General features: G+C 36.9%; 1 protein-coding gene across 8 annotated transcripts in view; it reads left to right on the forward strand.

The window, feature by feature from the left end:
* RGS7 (regulator of G protein signaling 7) overlaps nucleotides 1–19,778 on the forward strand; it is a 517,383-nt gene that overhangs the window by 426,514 nt on the left and 71,091 nt on the right. For all 8 annotated transcript variants that reach the window (XM_043568695.1, XM_043568700.1, XM_043568702.1 and 5 more), the window contains exons 7-9: nucleotides 3,907–3,971; nucleotides 4,816–4,892; nucleotides 4,999–5,080. In XM_043568695.1, coding sequence (XP_043424630.1) covers nucleotides 3,907–3,971; nucleotides 4,816–4,892; nucleotides 4,999–5,080 — 224 coding nt within the window. The remainder of the gene's footprint in view (nucleotides 1–3,906; nucleotides 3,972–4,815; nucleotides 4,893–4,998; nucleotides 5,081–19,778) is intronic.

Here is a 19,778-nt window from a genome sequence, read left to right on the forward strand (position 1 = left end):
AAAGAACCTCCACACTGTTTTCCAGAAAGGCTGCACCAGTTTGCATTCCCACCAACAGTGCAAGAGGGTTCCCGTTTCTCCACATCCTCTCCAGCATCTATAATCTCCTGATTTGTTCATTTTAGCTACTCTGACCAGTGTGAGGTGGTATCTCAGTGTGGTTTTGATTTGTATTTCCCTGGTGATGAGTGATGTTGAGCAACTTTTCATGTGTCTGTTGGCCATCTGGATGTGTGCTTTGGAAAAGTGTCTATTCGTGACTTCTGCCCATTTCTTCACTGGATTATTTGTTTTTCGGGTGTGGAGTTTGGTGAGTTCTTTATAGATTTTAGATACTAGCCCTTTATCCATTATGTCATTTGCAAATATCTTTTCCCATTCTGTCGGTTGCCTTTTAGTTTTGTTCATTGTTTCCTTTGCAGTGCAGAAACTTTTTATTTTGATGAGGTCCCAATAGTTCATTTTTGCTTTTAATTCCCTTGCCTTTGGAGATGTGCCGAGTAAGAAATTGCTGCAGCTGAGGTCAGAGAGGTTTTTTCCTGCTTTCTCCTCTAGGGTTTTGATGGTTTCCTGTCTCGCATTCAAGTCCTTCCTCCATTTTGAGTTTATTTTTTGTGAATGGTGTAAGAAAGTGGTCTAGTTTCATTCTTCTGCATATTGCTGTCCAGTTCTCCCAGCACCATTTGTTAAAGAGACTGTCTTTTTTCCATTGGGTATTTTCTCGCTTTGTCAAAGATTAGTCGGCCATACATTTGTGGGTCCCATTCTGGGTTCTCTATTCTATTCCATTGGTCTATGTGGCTGTTTTTGTGCCAATCGCATACTGTTTTGATGATTATAGCTTTGTAGTAGAGGCTAAAGTCTGGGATTGTGATGCCTCCTGCTTTGGTTTTCTTCTTCAATATTACTTGGGCTGTTCAGGGCCTTTTGTGGTTCCATACAAATGTTAGGATTCTTTGTTGTAGCTTTGAGAAGAATGCAGGTGCAATTTTGATTGGGATTGCACTGAATGTGTAGATTGTTTTGGGTAGTATTGACGTTTTAACAATATTTATTCTTCCAATCCACGAGCATGGAATGTTTTTCCATTTCTTTGTATCTTCTTCAATTTCCTTCATGAGCTTTCTATAGTTTTCAGTATATAGATCTTTTACATCTTTGGTTAGGTTTATTCCTAGGTATTTTATGGTTCTTGGTGCAATTGTGAAGGAGATCTGTTTCTTTATTTCTCTTTCTGTTGCTTCATTATTGGTGTATAAAAATGCAGCCAGTTTGTGTACATTAATTGTACCCTGCGACTATGCTGAATTCAAGTAATCAGTTCTAGGAGACTTTTGGTGGAGTCTTTCGGGTTTTCCATGTATAATATCATGTCGTCTGCAAAAAGTGAAAGTTTGACTTCATCTTTGCCAATTTTGATGCTTTTTGATTTCCTTTTGTTGCCTGATTACTGATTCTAGGACTTCCAGCACTATGTGAAACAACAGTGGTGAGAGTGGACATCCCTGTCGTGTTCCTGATTGCAGGGAGAAAGCTTTCAGTTTTCCCCATTGAGGATGGTATTAGCTATGAGCTTTTCATAAATGGCTTCTATGATGTTTAAGTATGTTCCTTCTATCCTGACCTTCTTGAGGGTTTTCATCAAGAAAGGATGCTGTATTTTGTCAAATACTTTTTCTGCATCTATTGACAGGATCATATGGTTCTTATCTTTTATTAATGCGGTGTATCACATTGATTGATTTGCAAATATTGAACCAGCCCTGCAGCCCAGGAGTGAATCCCACTGGATCATGGTGAATAATTCTTTTTATATCTGTTGAATTCGATTGACTAGTTGAATTCGATTGACTAGTTGAATTCGATTGAATTCGAATTGAATTCGATTCACTAGTGTCTTGTTGAGAATTTTTGCATCCATATTCATCAGGGATATTGGCCTTTTTTTTGTTTTTTTGTTTTTTGTTTGTTTTTTTTTTTTTTTTTGGTTGGGTTTCTGTCTGCTTTGCGAATCAAAGTAATGCTGACTTCATAGAATGATTCTGGAAGTTTTCCTTCCATTTCTATTTTTTGAAACAGCTTGAGAAGGATAGGTATTAACTCTTCTTTAAATGTCTAGTAGAAATCCCCAAGGAAGCCATCTGGTCCAGGACTCTTATTTGTTGGGAGATTTTTGATGACTGATTCAATTTCTTCATTAGTTATGGGTCTGTTCAAATTTTCTATTTCTTCCTGTTTGACTTTTGGTAGTGTGTGGTTGTTTAGGAATTTGTCCATTTCTTACAGGTTGTCCAGTTTTTTGGCATATAATTTTTCATAGTATTCCTTGATAATTGCTTGTATTTATGAGGGATTGGTTGTAATAAATCCATTTTCATTTGTGATTTTATCTTTTTGGGTCCTTTCCCTTTTCTTTTTGAGAAGCCTGGCTAGAGGCTTATCAATTTTGTTTAGTTTTTCAAAAAACCAACTCTTTGCTTTATTGATCGTTTTTTTCTGTTTGTTTGTTTTTGGGTTCTATATTGTTTATTTCTGCTCTGATCTTTATTTCTCTTCTTCTGCTGGGTTTGGGGTTTCTTTGCGCTTCTGCTTCTAGTTCCTTTAGGAGTGCTGTTAGATTTTGTATTGGGGATTTTTCTTGTTTCTTGAGATAGGCCTGGATTGCAATGTATTTTCCTCTTAGGACTGCCTTTGCTGCATCCCAGAGGGTTTGGATTGTTGTATTTTCATTTGCTTCCATATGTCTTTTAATTTCTTCTCTACTTGTCTGGTTGACCCATTAGTTCTTTAACCTCCATGCTTTTGGAGGTTTTCCAGACTTTTTCCTGTGGTTGATTTCAATCTTCATAGCATTGTGATCTGTAAGTGTGCATGGTATGATCTCAGTTCTTTTATATTTATTGAGGACTGTTTTGTGACCCAGTATGTGATCTATCTTGGAGAATGTTCCATATGCACTCGAGAAGAAAGTGTATTCTGCTGCTTTGGGATGTAGAGTTCTAAATATATCTGTCAAGTCCATCTAGTCCAATGCATCATTCAGGGCCATTGTTTCTTTACTGATTCTCTGTCTAGATGATCTATCCATTGTTGTAAGTGGATTACTAAAGTCCCTGCAATTATCACATTCTGATGGATAAGATTGCTTGTGTTTGTGTTTGTTTTAAATATTGGGGTGCTTCCGAATTCGGTGCATAGACATTTATAATTGTTAGCACTTCCTGATGGATATACCCTGTGAATATATAATGCCCTTTTTCAACTCTTGTTACAACCTTTAATTTAAAGTCTAGTTTGTCTGATATAAGTATGGCTATTCAAGCTTTCTTTTGACTTCCAGGAGCATAATATATTGTTCTCCATCCCCTCACTTTCAATCTGAAAGTGTCCTCAGGTCTAAAATGAGTCTCTTTTAGACAGCAAATAGATGGGTCTTGTTTTGTTATCCATTCTGATACTCTATGTCTTTTGAATGAATTTAAATTTTTTTATGTTTATTATTTATTTTTGAGAGAGAAACAGAGTGTGAGCAGGGGAGGGGGGCAGAGAAAGAGGGAGACAGAGATCCAAAGCAGGCTCCAGACTCTGAGCTGTCAGCACAGAACCCAACATGGGGCTTGAACCCATGAACCATGACACCATGACCTGAGTTGAAGTCGGACACTTAACCAACTGAGCCACTCCCCATGAACATCTTTTTTCTTATAAATACCATTATGTTTGAATTTCAGTAAAAATGTCATACCTTCTTTATTTTTGTCAAAAAAATAAATCATTGAAAATGATGAGTGGAAAAAATCACCAAAGACCGAGATGTCTTGAGTTATAACACTATCTTTTATTTTCAGTAAGTGCCTTCATGTTAACAAGCAGGGAAGATGTAATTAATTTTTTTTTTCCTTTTAGCGGTTTATCTCTGCAAGAGAACAATGCAAAACAAGGCAAGGCTGGAACTAGCTGACTATGAAGCTGTAAGTACTAAGGACTTTCTGGCAAAGAATGTCATAAAATGAACAGGAATAAGGCCTATGGTCATTTCTGGGAATTCTGTTGACTTTCTACATGCCTGGATTTTAAGGACCAGATTCCCAGGGATCGAGCATCATAATGGCCCAAATCCCTGATTTGCTTGCTTCCTTGGAGACGGTGAACTTCTACACACACAAATTCATGGGAGAAGGGAGGAGTATGTCTTACTTGCTAAACTCAAGTGTGAAAATGTGAGATGTGTCCTGCCTATAGTAAAGACATCCAAACTTAGAGAAGTGAAGAACATTTACTTTGGGTAAATGGTTTTTGCAGAACCTTCAGGTTGGTCACCATCAGCAGGTAAAATTAATCTGATGTAATTTGTTCTGACAATTGCTATGTTGTGATTTATTGACTTTGAAGCACTGACTAGAAATGGTAGTAGTCTTCTGAGGGTTTACATTCTTGTCAGGAACTGGATGGATTGACTGAATCCATAGTAAAAATGTACTGCTTTTCTGTTCCTCACTAAAACGGGCACAGAAAACTCCAATAGGTTAGTACTGAGCACTTTTTATATACAAAGTAATTTTAGTATTTTAGATGTTTACTTGTATTCTCTCAAGTCAATTATTCATAAACATTAATATTTGTGATAGGTTTCCCTGTTTCCTCTGTTAATATGAGGATGAGTTATATTCAGTGAGCATGACTCATCATTCAGAACTGGAGTACACTTACTACTTTAGAGACCATATTTTCTTGACAAATTCATACGGTAGATAAATGAGAAGGGAGTAGTGATCATGAGCACCAGAAAGTCTTCACCTGTGGTGTATTTTTCAGGAGAGCCTGGCCAGGCTGCAGAGAGCATTTGCCCGGAAGTGGGAGTTCATTTTCATGCAAGCAGAAGCACAAGCAAAGTGAGTCCTTGTGAGTCTTTTGGAAACCTTGTTCAAGTTGTGGCCTTTTGTCCAGAGAGGTGCTACAATTAATATCACTTCTTATCCATTGTTACCCTGTTGACAGAGTGGACAAGAAGAGAGACAAGATTGAAAGGAAGATCCTCGATAGCCAAGAGAGAGCGTTCTGGGATGTTCATAGACCTGTGGTAAGCATGAGTGCACACGTTATCTCCAGTTCATAATCTGAGCCTTTGGAAAGTGAAGGATGCCTGAGAAAGTGAGGGAAGAATGAGGTAACCCCATCACTCTTCCGTAAATCTTGATGATTTCATTAAGGAAGGATTGCCACTTCCGTGTAAGATGACCAGAATTCGGTAGTGTCACGCTTAATTTATAAAGTTATGCATTTTCCCAATATGACATCGCTCTTGGAATTTGAGGTACCTGATACTTTTATACGCTTGAAAGAAAAAAGACTTCAACAAAGCAGTCTTACTTAAGCTGTGTGACCCAGAGTGACAAATAATGAATGTCCTTGATTAATGCCAGAAAACTCTGTAAGGAATTCAACACTGGTTATGGGCATTCACAAGAAAACATGTCTGATCTCATATTTTTCTTTATATTTTAATAGTATGTCTTTGTTTTCTATATATTTCTTTAAACACAAGCAGGCAAGACATTAGAGAATAATATTTCTGTAAGTATTATTAGAATAAATATCAGGATCACAGCATGAGCCAAATCAAGATTGATGAGAATATTTTAAAATTTTCCTCTCAGCTTCCTTCAGGATCAGACCAAAATAGATCTGCTTTCCAAAGATTTATATATATATATATATATATATATATATATATATATATATACACATATATATATACATACATATATACATATATATATATATATTTCAATTTCAGATAACAATGCAATTGTTAAATTCTATATTGAATTTTTCTCTCTTTGAATTTCTAGATTAGAATTGAGAATTAACTGGCTTCTTTGCTCAATATTCAGTTTGAGTTTTGTTACTCATGGTGAAAAAGGATTATAAGGTCACATGCATAAGAATGGAAAGAATATGAAGTAGGATTTTGCTTGCTTATTTGTTTGTTTTAAGCTGTCTTTGGAAACCAGTCAATACATTATGTTTCTGTGTTTATCCACTTTATGCCCCTGGACATCTGGTGGCCCATCGCTAGCCTTGTTCAGCTTTCATGGCCTGCATCCTCCTGTCAACTCAAGAGGGTTGCTCATGAGGACTTATTCCATGGTCCTTGGCCCTCTGTGTGGCCCTGTTGGAGACAGAACTTGTACACAGTTGTTTCTGCTCTGTCTAGTGTGAGTCATGCTTCAGTCCTCTGTGTCTCCCTGCAGCAAGGAACACATATGAATGCTTTCCAAGGGGTCCCCTGCTGCACCCCTTACTAGGCTTCCAATTAGAAAATCATCCTAAGGAGCGCCCAGAGGGAGAAACCACCCTGAATATATATAATTCATTTCCTTTATTCAATGTGTAGGTGCTGATGACAGCAGTTGCAAATGTTGAGGAAGCTAATCTGTGGGATCTCTGTCTTAGTATCATTCCTACACTTTTCATTTTATTTAGGCCATTATTTTCGAACTTGAAATCTATCTCTTAGGTTTAGGCAATAGGAGAATTATAGCATGACTTTCCTTGGTGTTTATCAACTAATATATCTGGAATGATCTGATTGTGTTGACTCTTCTCTTCGAAGGGATTATTCTCTATTCACCTCTAAAACTTACTTTTTGAAACGTCTGAAGGACAACCTTTGTCCCCAACTTTTTTAGGTAAATGGATCAGTCCTGTAGACACATGCCAACACAATGACTAATCACTTTTTCCTTCAAAAGCCATATCTGAACCCCATGAAACACAGGATACCTCAGCATGCCACCCTTCCTACAATGTGCAACATCATGTAAGAATACTACTTACTCTGTATCAACATGTGCCAGGCATTGTACTGCATGAAATGTTGATTAAAACATAGTCCTTGATTCCTAAAATTCACATCCAGTGCAAGCATTTTATGAACATAGTCACGAACGCTTTAAGACAGGCATGACTACACATTTGTTTTCTGGGGGGAAAATACAGATGGTCATGGGATTTATATGACTTGCCCATGTACACAAGGCTAGTAGTGGCCTGAACCAACTATTTTCTACTCCATAGTCTGATTCACAAAGGAAGGGGAGCAACAGGGGAGTAGAGTGGCTCCAGTCAAAGAAAGCAGCTGCAGCAAGAGTGAGATGCTCTGGGGCACCTGGGTGGCGCAGTCGGTTAAGCGGCCGACTTCAGCCAGGTCACAATCTCGCAGTCTGGGAGTTCGAGCCCCGCGTCAGGCTCTGGGCTGATGGCTCAGAGCCTGGAGCCTGTTTCCGATTCTGTGTCTCCCTCTCTCTCTGCCCCTCCCCCGTTCATGCTCTGTCTCTCTCTGTCCCAAAAATAAATAAACGTTGAAAAAAAATTAAAAAAAAAAAAAAGAGTGAGATGCTCACTGCATGCCTCCATTCTGAAAAAAAGTGGGGATAAAAAGTTAGCAATATTGCATGTGTGATATGGCTATATTTATAGGTGTCTTGTGATAGGAATATTTTACTAGTATATTTTACTTCTGGTTTTTGAATATTCTTTTTTCATTCATTTTACTGTTTTCAAGAGCCCAAAGTTAAAGCCATCTTTAAAACACTGTAGGCCACACATCCCTGATCTAGGGGCACCCAGCTACCATGTAGGGAACACCGTGGTCAGGTGTTGTTATACAATATGAAATCTAAAGGGCCAGTTCCAGTAGTGTTTCTCCAGTAAGTACTATCTCCTATATTCATATAGAATAATCTTGTGTAACTTACTACTATTTCAAGAACAATTAAAATTTTTATAAATATATTGATAAATCTAGTTCGCATAAATTACTAGTACATTAAAAAGATCACAAAGAATGCCTTTGTTTTTATTTTGGTTTCAAAAAGACTAATTATAAAAATATTAACTGACCACTATAAGTCTTGAAAGTCTAGAGATCGATATTCCCATTAGAATAAAAAAAAACTCTACTCAAATTTCACTGGTTTATAATACAACCTAATTGAAAGACCTTTAAGTCACATAATTACATTTTCCTGGATTGATTTTAGCTTCATCAATATAGAAAATATCTCTGTTTTCAAAAACCAGAAATGGAGTTATTTTAATAGCATTATTTGTTGGGTTTTTTTTCATTTTGTCTCTTCTTGTAAAATCCTACCATTAAACATTTCAATAAAAAATATAACAGAGAACAGTTAATCCTCATGAAGATTTTATTAATTTAAGTATCTGCCACATTGCATTGTTTGGTTTGCTTTGATTTGATCTGGTTTTACTCTGGCATTTACTTAATCAAAAATGGGTTGGAAGCCATTAGCTAGAAATGTAGTGGAGAAAGGGAAATCTCAGCAGCTCAGAGTCTTTAAAGTATACTTTAAAAATTAATTTAAAATATTATATTACATAAATTTCTACTTGAAGAATATATAGAAAATATATGTAATATGATTTTACTTTTTAAAAAACCATGAGGCCACTTAACATATAATCTTTCTATTGCACTTAATACCATTATGAAATAAATTTAGCTTCTCTGAGCATGCTTATGTTTACTCCAGAAAAGTAAAGTCATTAACCCCAAGAAGGACTCTTCAGTTTTCAGGGATTCCACATAGAATTGTCAAAAACTAACTACTCAAGAACATAATTGGAGAAATACACTAAATTGTAGTAAATGTCAAATAATTTGGGATTTATGTTAATTTTTGTATTTAATGTTTCAACATTTTAATGAAGCCCTTTCAAGGGCCAACATATTCTTAGTCTGTATTAATAGAATTTTAGGAACTAATTCAATTGAAGTAAAAATTACCCTTGTCACAGTGCTGAGGAACTCAATTTTAGAGTTTTGTGCCTAGTTCTAGAAACCATACTTAAAAAAAAAATGTGGCTGAGCTGTAGTTGAGGTGAATGTTAAAGGGGCAAAGTCAAAAATAAGAAAAAAATAATTGTGGGGCACCTGGGTAGCTCAGTCGGTTAAGCGTCCAACTTCAGCTCGGGTCATGATCTTACAATCCGTGAGTTCAAGCGCCGCGTCAGGCTCTGTACTGACAGCTCAGAGCCCAGAGTCCGCTTTGGATTCTGTGTCTCCCCCTCTGTCTGCCCCTCCCCTGCTCATGCTCTGTCTCTCTGTGTCTCAAAAATAAATAAAAACATTAATTTTTTTTCAAATAAAGAAAAAAAAATTAATTGTGAAATTATCAGAGAGATTAGTGGCCTTAAGGATAAGAAAACCCAAGAAAGTTGTCTTCATATTTTGGAAATTTGATTAGGTGGAGTTGGAATGAGGCTTATTCTTTTACCCCATTTGGATTCTGTATGACCAATGTGGAAACAACTGGAAAATAAAATCTCAATGTAAAAACTTCATTAATACTTAACTAAATATCATTGCCAACCTTAAATGATAGGAATGATTAATTCAAGTATACTTTGAAATCCGTGCGCCAGAAATATGGCAGAGAAAAGGCAATTTTCTCCTTTTCTCCTTTGTATAGTGAGATTAGTAATTTTTAGTGGTCCTTCCAGCATGAGGTATCAGGAGTTAGTTCAACTTGGGGCACCTTGGGGCTCAGTCAGTTAGGCATCCCATTCTTGGTTTTGGCTCAGGTCGTGAGCTCATGGTTCATGAGTTCAAGTCTCACTTGGTTCCACACTGAGAGTGCTTGGGATTTCTTTCTCTCCTTCCCTCTCTGCATCCTTCCCCCCTCCCCCCCATCTCCAAACAAACAAACAAACAAACAATAATTAGATCAACTTCTTTGCTTCCCAAATCTGTTAGAGATTGATTCATGCCATGTACTTCAAAAAAGGCTTACAGAATAAAAATACTTAAGTACAGGAAATGGAAATGTACTTCATTAAAAGTTCAAAATAAAAATAATAATCTTTGAATTCTTCCTGATTTTAAATTGAACAAATCTTCATCACAAAATAGTGAAAATAGTTATTATTTACCTATGGCTTCCACATACAATGGCTTATTCTTACATATATTACCATTTATAAATTAATTTTTCCATTTACGGAGGTATAATTGACACATACTATAGAATAAGCTTAAGATATACAACATAATCATTTGATGTATGTGTATGTAGCAAAATGATTACCACATCCATCACCTCACATAGTTACAATTTTGTGTGTGTGATGAGAACTTTTAACATTTACTTTCTCAGCACTTTTTAAAATATACATATTTAACTATAGTCACCATGCTGACATTATATTCCTAGGACTTATTTATCTTATACTAGAAATTTCTACCTTTTGGCCACTTTTACCCATTTCCTTCATACACACACTCCATGCCTCTGGCAACCACTAATCTGTTCTCTGTGTCAATGAATCTGTTATAATTTTTTAGATTCTACATATAAGTGATCATACAGGATTTGTCTTTCTCCGTGACTTGTTTCACTTGGCATAATGTCCTCAAGTTTCATCCATGTTGTCATAAATGGTAGGATTTCCTTCTTTTTACGGCTGAATAATATTTCAGTGTGTGTGTCTGTGTGTGTAACACATGCCACATTTTCTTTATTCATTCATGTGTTGATCAACACTTAGGTTATTTCCATATCTTCCCATTATAAATAATGCTACAATGAACACGGGGATGCAGATAGTAATTGCAGGTAGTAATTTCAGGATAGTAATTTCTTTTCATTTAGAAATACATCAGAAGTGAAGTTGGTAGATCATATGGTAGTTCTATTTTTAATTTTATGAGGAACCTCCATAGTGTTTTCCACAGTGGCTGCACCAGTTTGCATTCCCACCAACAGTGCATGAGGATTCCTTTTCTGCACATCCTCTCTAGCACTTTTTCTCTCCTGTGTTTTTGATAATAACCTTTCTAATAGATAGGAGGTGATATGTCGTTGTGATTTTTATTTGCATTTCCCATATGATTAGTGATGTTGAGCATCTTTTCATGTATCTGTTAGCCATTGGACATCTTTGAAAAAAACATGTCTTGGGGCGCCTGGGTGGCGCAGTCGGTTAAGCGTCCGACTTCAGCCAGGTCACGATCTTGCGGTCTGTGAGTTCGAGCCCCGCATCAGGCTCTGGGCTGATGGCTCAGAGCCTGGAGCCTGTTTCCAATTCTGTGTCTCCCTCTCTCTCTGCCCCTCCCCCGTTCATGCTCTGTCTCTCTCTGTCCCAAAAATAAATAAACGTTGAAAAAAAAAATTTAAAAAAAAAAAAAGAAAAAAACATGTCTATTCAGATCCTCTCCTAATTTTAAATTGAATTTATTATTTTTTTATTGAGTTGTATGAGTTCTTTCTATATTTTGGATATTAACTTCTCATCCAGTATATGGTCTGCAAATATTTTCTCCCATTCTATAGATTGTCTTTCATTTGTTGAATGTTTATTTTGATGTGCAGAAGTTTTTTAATTTGATGTAGTCCCACTTGTTGATTTTTTGTTTTGTTGCTTGTGTTTTAGGTATCATAACCAAAAAATCATTGCTAAGACCCATGGAAGGAGTTTTCCCCTATTTTTTTTAATGTTAATATATTTTTGAGAGAGAGAGACAGATAGTGCAAGCTGGGAAGGAGCAGAGAGAGAAGGAGACACAGAATCTGAAGGAGGCTCCAGGTTCTGAGCCGTCAGCATAGAGCTCGAGATCATGACCTGACTAAAGTTGATACCCTAAACAATTGAGCCACCCAGGTGCCCCACCCCCTATATTTACTTCTAGAATTTTTATGGTTTCAGGCCTTACATTTAAGCCTTTATCCATTTCAAGTTATTTTTTTAACATATTGTCCATTTCAAGTTAATTTTTGTGAGTGGCTAAGATACTGGTCTAGTTTCATTCTTTTTCATGTGAATATCCATTTTCCCAGCACTATTTATTGAAGAAACTATCTTTCCTCTTTTGAGTATCTATTCTCCTTTGTCAAATATTAAGTTGATCGGGGCACCTGGGTGGCTCAGTCGGTTAAGCGGCCGACTTCGGCTCAGGTCATGATCTCGCGGTCCGTGGGTTCGAGCCCCGCGTCGGGCTCTGTGCTGATAGCTCAGAGCCTGGAGCCTGTTTCAGATTCTGTGTCTCCCTCTCTCTCTGACCCTCCCCCGTTCATGCTCTGTCTCTCTCTGTCTCAAAAATAAATAAACGTTAAAAAAAATTTTTTTTAAATATTAAGTTGATCATATATGCATGGATTTATTTCTAGACTTGATTTTGTTCCATTGGTAGGTATGTCTTTTTTTTTTTATTTCCATTGCATACTCTCTTGATTACTGTAGCTATGTAATATCATTTGATATTGGGAAGTGTAATGCCTCCAGATTTGTACTTATTTCTCAATATTACTTTGGGTATTTGGTGTCTTTTGTGCTCTGTATGAATTTTAGGATTTTTTTCCTATTTCTATAAAAATGCTATGGGAATATTGATAGGAATTGCATTGAACCTACAGATAGATTTAGGTAGTATGGACATTTTAACAACATTAATTCTTCCAGGCCATGAGCACAGAATATCTTTCCATTTATTTGTGTATTCAGTGTACAGGTATTTTACCTCCTTGGTTACATTTATGCCTAAGGATTTTATTGTGCTTGATGCTATTGTAAATAGTATTGTTTTCTTTATTTCTTTTTAAAATAATTCTTTGTTGGGGCGCCTGGGTGGCGCAGTCGGTTAAGCGTCCGACTTCAGCCAGGTCACGATCTCACGGTCCATGAGTTCGAGCCCCGTGTCAGGCTCTGGGCAGATGGCTCGGAGCCTGGAGCCTGTTTCCGATTCTGTGTCTCCCTCTCTCTCTGCCCCTCCCCCGTTCATGCTCTGTCTCTCTCTGTCCCAAAAATAAAAAATAAAAACGTTGAAAAAAAAAATTAAAATAAATAAATAAATAAATAAAATAAAATAAAATAAAATAATTCTTTGTTAGTGTATGGAAACAGTACTGATTTTGTATGTTGACTTTTATCCTACAAATTTACTGAATTTGTTGATTAAATCTAACAGGTTTTTTTGGTAGACTCTTTAGGAATTTTTATATATAATCATGTCATTTGCAAACAGAGGTAATTCTGTTTCTTTCTCTCTGATTTGGATATCTTTTATTTATTTTTCTTGCCTGATTACCCTGGCTAGGACTTCTGGTCGCATATTAGCATTTTTAATGGTTTCATTGACACTAACTTCAGAATACTTGTTTTATATTTGTCAGACCATGGTCTTAAGAGCAAAGAGTGTGTCTTCAGTGCGTCAATGTAGCATTTTGTAGGATACAACTTAATTTGAAATCTCAAACCAAGTAATTGAGAGATCAGGGAAATATGAAATATGCAAAGGATTTTTCTAAAATTTAGGTGCAGATTTGGAATGCTGAGTTTGTTTTAGGCATGCTGAGTATGACAACATAACATCCAGATGGAAATGCCTATAGTTATAGATTTGTGACATAGTTTAAGGGATGTTTTAGGGCTATCAAATTAATTTTGAAGCTCATTATGTTAAGGGTAACAATTGAGGCTCTGAGGCAGGAACTGTTTGTCTGTGGGAAGCAACAGAGTCAAAGAAAATTAGTAATTCATTTAGAAGTTTTCTTATCTTTCTTCTTCCTTATATATAGTCCCATAATTCCAGAAAATGTGTTTAAGCTCCCTATACATTTTTTTCTTCAAATAAATCAGTATGAAGCAGTATTATGAAGCGTGTGTGTGTGCGTGTGTGTGTAAATTTATTAAAATGTGAAGTTTTGGGGTGCCTGGGTGGCTCAGTTGGTTAAGCATCCAACTCTTGATTTTGACTCAGGCCATGATCTCGTGGTTGGTGGGATTGAGCCCTGCATCTGGCTCTGCACTGGCAGCACAGAGGCTGTTTGGAATTCTCTCCCTTCCCCTCTCTCTCTGCCCCTCCTCTACTCACACATGTGTATTCACATGTTCTCACTCTCTCTCTCTTTCAAAATAAATAAACTTTAATAAAATATGAAGTTTAAAGGTGTGGGGGAAGAGGTGATAGATCTGCATAAGTCCCATAAGATTCAGAGTTGCTAAGGCCTATTTGGTTAGATTTTGGTGATTCTGCCTGAAGTCCAATAATAGAAAGGAGCAATGAGGTTCTTGAAATAAAATCACCATAAAGGAAAAAAGGAAGTCTAGTGGAGACTTTCACAATGGTGGTGGTGGTCTGGGTCCAACCAAACTTGTGCTCCACAACTGTGGATCCAGCTTACATCCTTTAAATTGACTTTTGTTTTGTTTTGTTTTGTTTTGTTTGTGTTTTACATTTCTTCAGCTTTGCTGAGGTATAACTGACAAAATTGTAAGATATTTTAAAATGTATAACATGGTGATTTCATATACGTATACATGGTGAAAGGATTCCCCCCACCAAGTTAATTAACACTGACTTTGAGGGTTAATCCAAAAAGCTGTGATTTAGGGAACATAGGCCCTTTTACTTCTGGGCATAGTCAGATGTGTGCCCTGAGAAATGGAGTTGGCTATATATAGTGTGCCACCCTTCCTCTTCACCTTGAAAACCCACAGTTGCCTAGTTATACTTTGAAGACAGGACTAAAAAGAAATATTATTTGTACCACAAACGATAAAGCACAAGACTATAATTAAAAATATTCCTGCAGATATGCTATTGGAGATACCAACATGGCACATTTTCTTGGGAAAAGGGTAGGGAAACCTAGCATGAGGTCAAGGGACAGTTATCTTTTAAACTTTTATTAAAGAGGGGCGCCTGGGTGGCGCAGTCGGTTAAGCGTCCGACTTCAGCCAGGTCACGATCTCGCGGTCCGGGAGTTCGAGCCCCGCGTCAGGCTCTGGGCTGATGGCTCAGAGCCTGGAGCCTGCTTCCGATTCTGTGTCTCCCTCTCTCTCTGCCCCTCCCCCGTTCATGCTCTGTCTCTCTCTGTCCCAAAAATAAATAAAAACGTTAAAAAAAATAAAAAATAAAATAAAATAAATAAACTTTTATTAAAGTATAATATACATACAGAAAACTGCATAAAGCATAAGTATCAATGAATTTTCACAAACTGAACACAGCCATGTAACAAGCATCCAGTTTAAAAAATAACAAAAAACAAAACAACAACAAAAAAACATTACGAGGATCCCAGAGCCCCACTAGTGACCATTCCAGTCATTACTCTCTCTACCAGTAGTAACTTCCCATACAATGTAGATATTTGCCTACTTTTAATCTTTATATAAATAATCAATTTATAGAAACTATCAACATGTACTCTTTTGTATTAAGCATCTTCATATGAGTTTTTTTTTCATATCATTGAAGGTAGTTGTACTTTGCTATCCTCAATATTTTATAACTTTCATTGCATGGGAGAAGGAGACTTCATTATATGCTGATGATAAATTACCTTCCATATGATTAATACTCCATCATCTCATCCATAATTTTGATATTCAACTTATAATTTTCACTAACTCATTATATTCAACTTGAGTTCAACTTGAGTTCCTTCAGACTTATTTATCACACAAAACCATCAATTAAATCTTTTTTGTGTTTAGGTTCAAAAGTGATACACACCACAAAAACAAAAGAGAAAAACAAGGTAAATGACACCATATTGTATATAGCAAAAGAGTGATCTTTTAATAAATATAGAACTTGTAAATCAGTGAGAAAAAATCAAAGAAATGTTTAAAATGCAATGAAAAATGCTTACTTTTTTTTACCTATCAAGTTTGCAAAGATTTTTTTTTAATAGGAAATGTATTGTCAAACTGGTTTCCATACAACACCCAGTGCACATCCCAAAAGGTGCCCTCCTCAATGCCCATCACCCACCCTCCCACCCCCCATCAACCCTCAGTTTGCTCTCAATTTTTAAGAGTCTCTTATGCTTTGGCTCTCTCCCTCTCTAACTTCTTTGCAAAGATTTTTTTTTTAAAGGATAATACCACAACCATTTATTTTATATACAGTCTTACCATCTTAGGCCCAAAGGTAGTTATTTGGTTGTTGCAGAGGAGTAAGTGGATAGGTAGGTAGTTGGAAAAATGGATGGATAGATACACAGATTGTTACATAGACAGGCTGATGTGTGCATAGAGAAATCCCTGAAAAGGATAGATACACAAGTATCAACAGTAGTGTTCTCTGAATGTTGAAATTCTGTTTATTTTGTCTTCTCTCTCTCTCTCTCTCTCTCTCTCTCTTTCTGATTTGTATTAAAATTAGAAACTAATGGGTCTTTACATATATAGTTGTGGGTTCGGTTTCAACTTTGTCCAGCAAAGCCAAGGATGGCAGAAAGTATTACTCAAGACTCCATGCAAGTCAAGAGAGGTGAGAGGGAGGCCAAGGGAAGTCTCCCTGAGCTGCTCTCAGGCTCCCGTATTTATTGAGCATACATTCAGGGAAACATTGCACAATATGTCAGTATTGGCTACGTGCCAGTAAGAACGTATAGAAAGCGTGCAGAAAAACAAGTTAAGACAGGATAAAATATTCCATGAGATAACATGGTCTAAGGAATTTATGAGTATAGGTAGGACCTAACCCCTAGATACACATTAACTAGATAAGCAAAGTGTGGCTGCTGTTTTCAGCAAGGCCAGAAAGCAGTGTTCTGCTTTCCAATGCATTTCCTATAATCTCCTAACCCAGGACATAGCCATTTGATTTCCAACATATAATAAGAAAAAAAAACAATAATAGTTTTAAAAAGTGAATCAAGACTTTCAGTCCAGCATACAAAGACCTTGGAAGTTGTCACTTCCATTCTCATAACAGGAAAAAGCTGAAAATCAACAACCATTTTTAGATGCATCAGGGAATGATGTCTCAGGGCAAACCAGTGTCAGTCCTCAAAACTGGAGAGGCAGACAGGTGGTTACAGGAGATCACAACTGACCAGGGAAAATCCCAGGAACAGAAACCTCTACAGGACCCAGTGCTGGGGTAAGAAATCTTGAGCTATAATTGACAAATTGCTAGAGGCTCAGTGTAGACAAGCTTCACAATGACAACTCCAGGGGAGGCCAGTGTTAGGGGCAGGCCCCACACTTTTGTGAGTTTTACCTCCAGAATCTCTACTAGATTCAGACTAGATTCAAAGATCTGAGAAAAGTCCCTTCCTGCTTTTCACAGAGGAAAGGGAAAAGAAACTATTTTTAAATATGCCCAGAACATTCTCTTCTTTGTAAAAAGACTAGCCTTCAAGAGAAGCAATAGAGCCAAACTGACCAAGGTTTTACCAAGGCCTAACCAACTCAAGCCTCCCTCTAGTTTGAGAGAGGGGAAAATATCTTGTAAAGGTTACAGCCCAGGAGCCACAGGCTCCCTAGAAGACTAATACCTAACCATACACTGTCCAGTGCTTCCCCTCGCCCAGGTATAACCACCACCTTAGTAGTGCTAAGTAACAACAGAGGATTACAGGGGAAGGAGCTACACATCTCAGATCTTAAGATGCCTAGGTTGTCTCCCCAAGACAGCTGGGGAGATAAAAACAAGAACCTCAGGGAAAATTTTAGTCTCTGATAACTAGAGCAATAGAAAACAGTAAACACAGTCTAACCCCTAGGCAGATAAACATAAACCACACACTGAATGCTTTTTTACCTCAGTTACTTTTATCCAGAACATCGTGTATGTCTGGCTTTCAACAAAAAATTGAAGATATAGAAAAAAAAAGAAAAAAAGAAAAAGACAAAAGAAAAACAGTTTGAAGAGAGATAAAGCATTAGAATCAGACTCAAATATGGCAGAGATAGTGAAATAATCAGACCAGGAATTTGAGAAAAGTATGGTGAATAAGCGAAGGCTTCTAATAGGAAATGTTGACAACATGTAAGAGCAGAGGTTTGATATAAACAGAGATATGGAAACTCTAATAAAAAGTCAAAAGGTGGGGCCTCTGGGTGGCTCAGTTGGTTAAGCATCTGACCTCAGCTCACCTCATGATCTCACAGTTTGTGGGTTCAAGCCCCGCATCGGGCTCCATGCTGACAGCTCGGAGCCTGGAGTCTGCCTCAGATTCTGTGTCTCTCCCTCTCTCTGTCTGTCCCCTGACCCCTTATGGTCTGTCTCTCTTTCTCAAAAATAAATAAACATTAAAAAATGTTTTTAAGTCAAAAGGAAAGGCTATAAATAGAAAAAAAATACTGTAGCAGAAATGAAGAATGCCTTTGATGAGCTTATCAATAGACTGGACATAGCCAAAGGAAAAAAAAAAAATCAGTGAGCTTGCAGAAGTATCAATAGAAAGTTCCAAAACTACATTGTATAGAGAAAAAAAAAGAACAACAAAACGAAACAGAACAAGCTATCCAAGAACTGTGGAACAATATTAAAGGTGTGATAGATAAATAGTGAGAAGACTAGAAAGAGAAGGAAGACAGAAAGGAAGAATTGAAACAATGACTGATTGAAGCAACAATGACTGTTAATTTCCAAAAATCAGTGCCAAATTACAGAGCCACGAAGCTCAGAGAATGTCAAACAGAGTTAATACCAAAAAATCTGAGTGTAAGTATATTGCATTCAAACTGCAGAAATCAAGACCAAGAGACAATCTTTAAAGAAGCCAGAGGGGGAGAAACTCCTTACCCATACAGAAGAGCAAGGATAACGGTTACACCAGACTTATTTTCAGAAAGCATGCAAACAAGAGAATGGAGTGAAATATTAAGTATTTGCATGGCTAATTTGGAAAACCATTCTGCGTTTCCTACAAAATGAAACATGCTCTTACCATATATTTACCAAAATGAGTTGAAAACATGTCTACACAAAAACCTGGACATAAATGCTGATAGAAGCTTTATTAACAATTGTCAAAACTTGGAAAAAAGCAAGATGTTCTTCAGTAGGAAACTGTGGTCCATAAACTGGAATATTTTTCACCAATAAAAGGAAATGAGCTGTCAAGCTACAAAAAAGACATGGGTGAACCTTAAATGCATGGTGCTAAGTGAAAGCCAATCTAAAAAGGCCATGTACTACATGATCCCAGCTCTGTGACATGCTGAAAAAGGCAAAACTAGACAGGAAAAATATCCATAGTTTTCAGGGTTTGAGATAGAGGCAGGAACTGGTGAACAGGTGGAGCACAGGAAATTTGGGGAGCAGTGAAACTAATCTGGAGGATATCATAATGGTGGATACATGTCCTACATTTTTCAAAACCCATAAAATTACAGCACAAAGAGTGAACCCCAGTGTTTGCTGCTGACTTTAGTTAACAATGATGTATTAATACTGGCTTCTCAATTGTAACAAAAGTACTACACTCACATAAAATGTTAATAATAAGGGAAACCACGGAGTGGGTGAGAGACCATATGGGACATCTCTGTACTTTATGCTCAATTTTTCCGTAAACTTAAAGCTGTTCAAAAATCCTATTAATTTTTTTTTAACCTCAGATAAAAACATCTTTTTAAAGTGAAATAGAGGGCATGTCCCAGGAGCAATGAGCCCAGAAAAATGTCTGATCACAAGGACACACCAATGTCATATGACGGTAGAAGATAAAAATGAATTCTATCCGCATAACGTCAGGTCCAGTCTTGCAGAAAACCTGCTGGTTATTTCACTGCATGTCTTTGTTCACTGTATAGTCATGACCTTGAAATAGAATATGATAAAGCCTATTTATTAGTTTTCTGTTGTATTCAGTATACTTGGTTTATTTGCCTTATATGGTGGATGGGTTTTTGACATCTGAAATCGGAGTGGTAAAAACCAAAGTCCCACAAAAATGAATTGCAGGCATTTTTATCTCTTTGAAGGATGAAGCTAATGCCCTGTAGGCCATGAA

This window comes from Prionailurus bengalensis, chromosome E4 (genome assembly GCF_016509475.1).
Source record: "Prionailurus bengalensis isolate Pbe53 chromosome E4, Fcat_Pben_1.1_paternal_pri, whole genome shotgun sequence".
NCBI classification, from domain to species: domain Eukaryota; kingdom Metazoa; phylum Chordata; class Mammalia; order Carnivora; family Felidae; genus Prionailurus; species Prionailurus bengalensis.